Source organism: Anabas testudineus, chromosome 14, assembly GCF_900324465.2.
Source record: "Anabas testudineus chromosome 14, fAnaTes1.2, whole genome shotgun sequence".
NCBI lineage: Eukaryota > Metazoa > Chordata > Actinopteri > Anabantiformes > Anabantidae > Anabas > Anabas testudineus.
Window position 1 is genome coordinate 8,336,516 of NC_046623.1, and position 10,538 is coordinate 8,347,053.

At 39.7% G+C, this 10,538-nt stretch overlaps 1 protein-coding gene across 1 annotated transcript in view; it reads left to right on the forward strand.

The window, feature by feature from the left end:
- Positions 1–5,771, forward strand: part of zmp:0000001168 (signal-induced proliferation-associated protein 1) — a 28,966-nt gene extending 23,195 nt beyond the window's left edge. The window contains 4 exon segments of the mRNA XM_026370747.1: positions 347–445; positions 1,037–1,109; positions 2,354–2,432; positions 3,511–5,771. Of these exon segments, the coding sequence (XP_026226532.1) occupies positions 347–445; positions 1,037–1,109; positions 2,354–2,432; positions 3,511–3,654 (395 nt within the window). The 3' untranslated portion in view covers positions 3,655–5,771.
- Positions 5,772–10,538: the final 4,767 nt, after the last annotated feature.

The following is a 10,538-nucleotide window of genomic DNA, read 5'->3' on the forward strand; positions in this document are numbered from 1 at the left end:
TCTCACACTTTTGTTGCTCTAAAATCCATTATAACTTGTGTTAAAGAGGATTAAACAGTCAGAAAGATATCTCATAAAATCTGCAGGAACACTACAAACTGTACATCATAACATTTCCTGCTTGTCCTTGTGATCTCTGCCTCTGACTCTTGTCCAGCACTGACACAGCAGCATCCCCCAGTGGTGGCTCTTTGTTAATGTAGAACCAAAGTGAACTTGGCTTCCTATAAATGCCTGCAGGCTCGCTCATCTGCTGTATTGTCCCAGCTACGTTAAACTCATGCGCTACCCTGGAACGCGTGTGTCAGATGGCAGTGTGATAAATCTCGACCTCCCTCTCTCTCAGTTCTCTCAGAGACAACAGATTCAACTGAGGAGGAGTGGCAGTCCATCGCTGATCTGGCCACAGCCTGCCGCAGCATCCTGGAGGCTTTGTCACGAGAGGGTGAGAAGCTGCTTACACATGCACACTACACTTACTGTACAGGCTGCCTCAGTGGTTAGAAAACACCAAGAGAGACCCCGACTTCTCACTGTGTCTGTCTCATCCTGGGTTTTCTTCCATAGAAAGACGTCTTGATTCCAAATACACGGTAACACTTTGGACAGAAGTGTCTCTAAGTTTTGTGGCAGCAGTATTGGCAGAGGCCCTTATGTGATTCAGTATTCATTAAAATTCCCCAGCGCACAATTTGAATGGTTTTCTCAATTTGGTGTGGGTCCACAGAGAACCCTGACCTCAACTCCATATAAGACCTTTGGGACAAATCATAAAGACAAGCGTGAGTCAGACCTTATCACCCAGTGTCTGACCTCACCAATGCTCTTGTGGCTGTATGAGAACAAATCTGTGTGTAGCCTGCTTTTTAAAAACTTGCAGAGAGTTTTTTTTGTTTTGAAGTGAGATGTTGTGAAAAAAGCAAAAAATCTTGATTGCAATGAATGAGAGCTATACAAGAGAGAGAAAGAGTCCATTCCCAACTTTATCTCCCTCATATTTATTTAATTTTTTTAATAATAATTCTTCTTATGACAGATCGCAAAGCTGGAGAATCCTCTCAAGGAGGAGCTGACCAGACTGATGGCAAGTTAAGGGATTCAAAGGACAGGTGTGTTGCAATATGTTGCATACAGAGTGATGCAGACTGTTAAAGATCTCTGTTGTTCGTCTCTTGGTTTTCTTTGTCTGAGTCATTGAACACTTTCCTTCTCTCAGCTCAATACAATCCGTGCTCCTTTATTCTTTCTCAATTAATCAGACGTTTTCCAACTGTTTGAGTCAATGTGATGGTTTTTCTCCCCCATGAAGAAAGCCCTCTTGCTGACTCAGTGATACACACACACACACACACACAGAGCATCCATGACTCACTGTCATTTTCACCCTTCAGTTTAACTCCCACCCCGATCCATTTTATTCTTCTTTCATGCTTTTCACAGCTCCTTCGGTGCATCTATTCTCCTCCACACTGTGCCTGAACATATAATAGAGTCTGCAGAGCTATTGGTCAAAAGCACAACAGAAAATGAGACTTAGAAAAAAAAGACGTCTAGTATTCACAGTTCACAGTGTGTTCACCAATGTACTGTCAGTTTTGATTAGCTCCAGCTAATACTCTTTAACTAACAAACTGCACTAATTATCACTACTTTATTTGTTACATTTATCAGTGCATGCATACTGTAGTGTTGCATATTTAATAAATGATAGAGATATTCACATTGCATCTGATGAGTATACTAAGACATACCGTCATCCACCTTCAGAAAAGTCTGTCCTCAAGTAGAACTAACACTCATTTTACACAAATGAGCTTTAAACAAACCCTAAAGGTGAAATATACATCCATATCATCTATTATTTAACTTAAAATAAACTATTAGACCCAAATAATTTAACACGTTCATTTCTTTAAAAGACTTATCCTGGTTTTCAAATCACTAGTAGACTGCTTCTGCTTTGTTCTGAAGGGCAAAGTCATTAGGAATAACTCAGGCGAAATGCATCATGGGATGACTTCACTCATTCAGAATGGCTCTGCATGTCAGCTGCAGCAATTACTGTAAATTGATCTTGGAGTATCGCAGGTTTCATTAAAGACAGCACGGATGATGTCTTGAGCTCTGAGGCTGAAAGAGTGACAGATGACTTCACAACCAATCGAGCAAATTGAAAAGTTCAAGAGAAGAGAAAAAAAAAAAGAATCAGACCTCTTAAAATGTAGCTAATAGCAGTGAAGACATCCATCGCATTGATTTGGAAACTCAGCCATATTGTCACTTTGGTTTCCATTTGTGCAATTGTTTTAACAGTATGTATTTGAAAGTGTGAGACTGATTCTCTCTGTCGCAGTGACTCTCCAGGCCACCTAGAGGAGAAGGTATCCCAGCTGGAGTCCATGCTGAAGAAGCTACAGGATGACCTGCAAAAGGTGCTTTAATTTTCATGAATGTTTCTTCTTTTCTGTAGTAATTGTTTTCAGTGAACTACATAAGAACGTCAGCAGCAGGTTCATAAGAAACATATAAATTGCTCAGTTTATGTTACAGGAGTGGGAACATTTGCAAATTCTCCTGCACATGCAACATAAACATGAAATAATTCAGTGTGTGTTGAACTTTAAGGCTTATTCTCAGTTTCAGCTATTTGACAAAAAGATCCTTACCACAAAGTTCCCTTTCAACCACGTCTCATGATATTTATTGGTGGATGTAGTTAAGAGGCAGAAGTGACCCTTGTGCTGATTTTTTTCTGTCAGTACTATAAATGTAATGTAATTACAAACCCCCTTTTAAGAAAAGCTGGAACTTATTCTAAAATGCGATAAAAACTAAAATCTATGAAGCTGGTTGAACCTTAAATTATTGAACAAAAGTACAAAGAAAAGATTTTTAGTTTTACACTGACCTCCCTAATTGTATTTTCTAAATACAGGTTCAAGCTAATTCACAAATCACAGATTTTATTTTATTGCATTTCAGGAAAATATCACAACTATTCTTTAAATTGGGTTTGTATATGGATTTGTATTTGCTTAGAGCGGAAACTATAATTATTTTTGTTATTGATTCATATAATTAATATTACGTCTTTGTCAATCAACTCTCAACAATAAGGATTAAGAGAACAGAACAGTTTCTGGAGCTGATTATTTGAGGACAGAAAGAAAAATATTGCAAAAATAATTATTTGTTTGGTCTGACCAGCACAGATTTTAGGTTATTATATGAAACAGTGAAAGGTCAGCAAATACTTACTCAAACTCAGTTCTGTCACTCAAATCATCAGTTCTACTTTCTTATGCACTGTTTCACATTGTGAGTTTATTCTTCCTCGCTGCAGTGTGATGTGCTTCTCTACACTGTTTGTGTTGTTTTATTTCAAGCTCTGTGTTTATGTGTGCCCACTAGTTTCCTTAACGCCACCGCTGTACCTGTCGCTCCCCTCCCGTTCCTGCCACAGCGATCTGAGCGACGGCTTTTGTTTTGTTGTGTGCCGATGTCTTTCAGGAGAAAGAGGACAAGGCGATGCTGCAGGCCGAGGTGCAGAGCCTCAGGCAGAACAACCAGCGGCTGCAGGAGGAGTCGCAGAGCACAGTGGCCCGCCTCATCAAAGTCACAGAGCTGCTGTGCAACGTCAACAAGCCCTGTTAGCTTCACAGCTGCACGCACAAATACACAAATCAGCAGAAAGATGCAAATCCTACAATGTCCTTTTACACTTATTTTGTTTGTGCATATCTGCGAAAGCAAACACACACACACACACACACACACACACACCAATTCTCTTCAATCTGTGCATTACCACAGTCTCTGTCCTGAATCCTGGACCTGCCTGCTGGTGAGGCAGTATGCAAATCACCATAAAAGAGAAAAATGACATTTTCAACATCCCATGACCTTCATAGACTGACCAATGTGCAGCTCTCAAACTGCTGTGTTGGTGTGCAATGCCAGAGTTGTTCTCTGTGTGTGTGCGTGGATGTGTGCCACGTGTGTGTGCGTGTGCGTGAATGTGTGTTAAAGCGTCCGTATGTGTGCATCTCTTACTGTACCTTGCTTCTAATACTTGACAAGCTGGGCTGAATAGCACTTGCATAAAAAGTGGCAGTTAAGACTGAGAGACACTGTACAGCATGTTTGGTGGTGTCTTATCTGAAATGACCAAAAGTGTATATATATATCACCAATAATATATGTGAACAGTAGTATTGCTATCCTCTCTGCCAGATGTGTAGTTGCAATGTCTGAGTGTGATTCTGCCTGGCGCTGCTAGTGTGAAAGGCCTTGAAATAAAACGCAACAATAAAAAAAAAAAAAAAAAAGGAAGATGACAATGACAGGCCTGTAGGCAGCCTTCTACTTCAAAAGATGTAATGATGCTAAATGACTCGCCTCAGAGCAAGGTCTGTTCCATAAGGACATCGTTCTCTACCCTCTTCATTTCTCAGTAGTACTGTATTTAAGATATTCTGGAGTTTTTGAGGAGAGACCATTTTTAAAAATCCATGAATGAAAGGGACACAAACGGGAAATGGTAAAAAAAAAAAAAAAAAAACATGAACTGAGCATGCTTGTTCCTCCTGGAAGTGTGTATGGAAACAGTATTAAAGGGATGCTAAAAAGGCTTATACCTCTCCTGAAGACACAGATGATGGCAGAAAAGAACTGCTTCAGCTTCCTTCCATGATTGCCTGTAGCTGTTTACTTCTAACCTCACTATTGTAGCAGCCATACTGTAGAAGATCTCCTCCTGCTGGCCTGAACCACAAAATGCCAAAAGGCAGCTTTTTTTTTTTTCAGCTGGCAAAATAGCTTTAGGTGTCTGAACAAAACACCTTGAACTAATAGTGAAATACAGAATATTGTATTTAAATGTGTTTTGTGTTTGGCGGATGTCTACAGTGACTTTTTTGGGTAACTGTGTGACTAATGAGTGGTAGCGGTAAGGTCAATAGGTGAAATCTTACCATTCCACCCTGATGTGTGTTTGTGTGTGTTTCTGTATTGTTCTTGCACTTTTTTTCTTTTATTTTTTTATAAATATCAGCACTGGACAGGGCACATACTGTACTTTATCGAGCCTGCCCAGGTTATGTCTTGCTCAACATAAGAAGAAACTCATCCCCCTGACACCACCTTACCTCACCTTTTTGTGTCCACTGCTGATGGCGCCATGTTCAGAGGAGATGGACTGCTTCTCCTCAGTGCCACCAAAAAGCCCAGGCAGCTCACCTGAATTCCCCTGAAATCAAACAGAATGGACGGACTGCAACTCAAACTATAGACTTTGGACTCTGACAAAAAAAAGGGATGCCAAATGTTCGCCAGTCACTCAGACTCTCATTTCTTGTACAAACTTCCTCTTGTAATTTTATTTTAGAGTCACTGTGAATACCTGGTACCAGCATATTAAGATACAGTATATACAGATTAAATTATGAATCTAAACTTTATCAGTATGTGAAGATACTGTATGTACAGCTGAACTGTTCCATGTTAATTAGTGCATTGGGTTGTGTATGCCCTCCCTTTGCAGGATGATTATGCAGACAAGTGTTAATTGTGGCCATGCAGGCTCCTGTTTCATCTCCTGTACACGCTGAAGCATCTTGACTGAACAGGGAGACATCGATGTGAGAAGACCTGTTTTACTGTGTCTTGTATAGTTATTTAGATTGTAGGAGGTTGGTCAAGCATGAGAATGTGCCAAGCAACTTCCAAGCTCCCTTCTGTATGTGTGTATGTATAAAAATGTAACTTATTAATCACGCAAATGTGGATTTTCTTGTAGCTGTTAACTGGAGGGAAGTCGTGAAGCAAAATATGAAATAGGGCAGAAAGACGAGGTGGGCTTGGTTATAAATTTAAGTTTCTTTTATAGGAAACCAACAACCATGACAAAATACTTTTGAAACTCTTGCTTAACGTGACTATGGTTCTTATTATCATTCTCCTATTAAGCTATTTTAGCTATAGTTCTTATATATTTAATAAGGTCTTAAGACACCATTAGGTACGCCTTAATGAGTGAAACTCTTTCAGAATGGATGGTCAAAGCTGGTCATACTAGTGTTACGTGAAGGCTTATTGCTCTGACTTTGTGCCTACCTGAAAATGTAATGTATGTTAACCCAGCTTAGTGATTCCACTTCTTTGTCTTTGGTTGCACTTACTTTTTTTTTTTTTTTTTTTGTGGCAGATGAAGGATTTTCTAAGAGACCGTCTCAACAGCTGGTCTTTCATCCGCTGTGCGAGGAAAAGTCATTGGGTGACACATGATCCGAACAAACAGATAATAATAGATGTGTGTTGTTGATATCAAGCATCACTGAAGGTTTACAGATCTATGAGTACCACCGATTGTTAAAAGAACCGACAAATATATGATTTTTAAAAGTGAATTAAAAGGAAAAGGTGCTGAAAACGACTGCTGATGCATTGAAATCAAGTTTAAATTGAAATGAGTGTGTTGAATGGCGTCTGCTTCCTCAAAGGGAGGATTATTTTGGTATTTAAATATCAGTGAGTATCCAACACAACTGGATGTTGCTAAATGACCTAAAAGGGAGAAAAAGTGGAAAAATCAGTCACGTACTTTGTCAACTTGACCTAAACTTGAAATGAAACAGTTTTGTCAACAAAGTGACAAATAATCCCAAAAAAAGTAATGTTGAGCTATTTGTGTGGGCGACTTTAGCCAGGAATGACTGTGTGGAGCTGTTTGTTATTCTGTTTAGTTTGTAGAAGGTTGAATTGATCTTTTATCATTTACTCACTAAAATATGCAGAAGACCACAAAACGTATCCCTATCATGTAATAGTGTTCATGGGATGTAAAGGTATGAAGGAATCAACAGCGTAACTGTTGAGCATCTCGTGTCTGGTAATGCGCCGCGATAAAACGCAGGAGGTGGAGGTGAAGCAGGACTGAAGCAACAGCTGAAAGCAGCCCAAAAAGAAACTGCTTTAAGCTCTGAGAACAACAAGATGATTGGTGTCAGACAGAGGTCATGGCCAAATAAGATTTGCAGAAAAGAACAGAATGTAAAAGTCAGCTGACGAAGAGCGATGAGAGCATGAAGAATATACACAAACATAAACTAACTCACAGAGACATCTGTGGAAACCAGCAGGCTCTTAAGGTCTTAGAAATGAGGCTTCTGCTGTAATTAAACTAGCGAAAGTATAAATAGCAGACACAAAGAAACAGCTGGCGTGATGCATATTTAGGAAAACGTCTCAATAAACATAACCTACCTACTCCTAGTTTTCTTCTACAGTAAATGTTGGTTATTTGTGGTTTTGCTTCAGGTGTAAATCAACCCCACAGTTTAAAGGAAAGCCGGTACGCCTGAGTCACAGGACTTGCTGTATCTCTTTCCAATCAGACTGTATTTCACTTTAATCATCACAAATTTCAATAAGGGACAACTTTAACTTTGAACTCTCTGATTTTAGAGTTCAGTTTATTGTCATCAAGACTAAAACACTGTCAGCCCAAACTGTTTATACTGAGGATTATAAGGCAGTGAAATACACTGCAGTAGGTGGACTGAAAATTCATGTATTGGATTTAGCAAGTGACCAAGAAACCAAAGAAAGTTTAGCTTCCTGTTTTTTCGCTTAGATCAGCTGAGCAAGCATGATGCGGTGACAAACTCCGTCCCTGATCCCCCACAAGACTGACATTAGCTGTAAAGTCACAGCATGGCTTTGTTTGTGGCGATATTTTCTGACATTCAACATCCTAAAAGGAATTGAAAAACGCTGACAGAGTAAACTGTGAAACCTCTTGGGTTCATGTTCATTTAAAAAAAGTTTTAGACTGTAATCAGCTGTCCATGGCTTTCTTACGCCACCATCTACATACTCAGGAAACACAACATGCAGCCAAGCGAACAAGACTCCTAGTGCTAAGTAGATATAATAACAGTAATTACAATGCTCATCATCTACAGTAAGTTTAGCGTGTAAGTGTGTATTAGCCAATTAGCACTAAAAACAAACTACAGCTGATGCTTTTAGGAATATCATTAGTGATCAAGTGATCCTGAGAGAAAATTAACTACAAATGTTATTCTCACGACAGCACCAAAGAAAAAATCGGATGCTCACTTAATTCTTTAGATCTATCTTCAGGAAACCATGAATTTCTCAGCCACATTTCCCTCATAACTGCTGAGTATCACATTCAGTTACCTAAAATGCTTGTGTGTTACTGCAATCGCATTCCTCAGTAAAACGCAGCGCCTTTGAGTGGGACTGAGTCGGCACGTTAAAAAAGCAAACCAGTGACATAAACATGTGTAGAGATTTGAAGCGATATTACACTTTTCAAACAGTCTGATATCCTGACTTCACACACATTCCCGTCTCTTTGAATTGATACAGCATGAGGTAAGACAAATACACTTTCCAAAGCTTGTTCCATGATCATAATACAGCACGACAACATCATGCAAACATTTCCCAGGACTCTGTCCTCTGGAAGGCTTTCCTAAACACCAGCCGCAGAAAAACACTTTATCTTCCCAGCCCTGACACCAGGGGGAGGACTGATGACAACAATGCATCGGCCTATGTCTTTATTTGGGGTTGGAGTGCAGGATGAAGCCTTCACGAAGGGGACTATGTGTCACATACAGCTCAAGGGCTTAATGCCAGGTCGACTCATCCGTGTTCTGTAAATACAGAGTGTGTGTGTGTGTGTGTGTGTGTGTGTGTGTGTGTGTGTGTGTGTGTGTGTGTGTGTGTGTGTGTGTGTGTGTGTGTGTGTGTGTGTGCTTGTATATTCTATTTTAAATGTTCAGGCCACTGTTGGCCCATACACACACACACACTGTAGATGAGGCCTAATGGGAGTAGCTACAGCACTGCATTGCATTGTTGTCGTGCAGTTCAACAAACTAATACACATTTAACACATTTAACACATTTCTGTTAAAGAACAACTTTTGTGCACCTCTTGACCTGCAACTAAGTGATGCACCTTGTATAACAAGTCATAAAAGATAAACAAATCATAGCGTCGTAAATTCTGGAGTTAAACATTAAAGATTGAAAAACACGAGGACACTGTGAGCTCACTGGTGTTTTATAAGGCTACTTTCACTTTTTTTATTTCATTAAGTTTAAGTGGTGTCTCTGGGTACATGCACTTTTACGCAAAAGGGTTTGTGTGCTTTCATTGTTTCTGGGAAACTCGTAGTGTGGATTACTAGCAGAAAGCACCACTGCACTGTTTCTTAATCTTCACTGTGTTTCTGGAAGGTCTCTATGTGACAAGTACTCTTTGTTTCCCAAAACACACACAGAGACAGTCTGTGTGTCTTTCAGCATTTTTATTTTATTTCAAATTAAGACTTTAAATAGGAAAATAAGATAGAAAGAGAAGTGGACAACAAGTAAAGAATGAATCCACAGTTTGACTGTGGAATAAATAATGTTGATGGATGTCACTTCCAAAGATATTATTTACATTTAGTTATTTGGTAGACGCCTTTATTCAAAGAAACTTACAAGTGAGGTACAAAGCTAGCAAATATCTAAGCCAAGAAGACGAACTTTAAAGCAAAGCAGATCGGTTATGATCATGATAATAATAACACAGTACATTAAGTAAGTTGTCAGGATGGACATTTCCAGAGAGTTGAAGTTCACAGGAGTAGGGAAGCTTCAAAATCACCTCCTGCTGGGTGCAGCCTGCAGAAAGTGCACACGAGAGAAGCAACACCTGCACAACAGAAGGTAGTTTAACGCAGTATATTCATTTAGTCAATTGGCACTTTTATCCAAAGTGACTTACAAGTGTAGTACAAGGTGCAAGGGAAAGCTATTACAACTGAGCGTAGGCCACAGCTGGGATTCCCAGTCTCCTGCATGGAGGGCGGCAATGTTACTACTACACTATCCAGCTGCTCCTCACAGTAAATAACAGATAAACTGTCTACAAACAAGATTTTATGAACTACTAGATTTTCATTGAGTTAAAACAACATCGAACTTCTGTGTCTCTACAGGAAGAAACATTATAGATAGACAAATAAACAATTTTATTATAGCTCTTGATGGCACTGAGTATTACATCATCTGTGCAGCAATTATTTGTTTAGCCTGCACAGAGTTTCTTGACTAGTTGTATGGAAACTGTACTGAAAGAGACTGTTCAGACCCTGCAGTGAGGACAGCTGTGAGAATCATTGGGGTCCCCCCTCCCCAGGACATCTAGAGAGAGCATTTACAAGAGGCCTCCAACTTCAAATAGTACTATTTCTACTCTCACAGGCTCTCTGAGCCCCTGTGGTCTTGGTGGACATACCATCGTCAATAAACAGCACCAGAATGACCTTCCACAAACTGTCAGATTGCTCACACACGTTTTAGTTATTATAAATGCTGCTAAGCATGCAACCCTAGTCACCTCACATCATTTTGTATTGCTATCCCACAAATCATCTTAGGTCTGTTGTAATAGCTTTTAGTAGGCGTGTTGCACCTTAAAGGTACGTTGTGGGCTTTTTGCCCACTGGTTG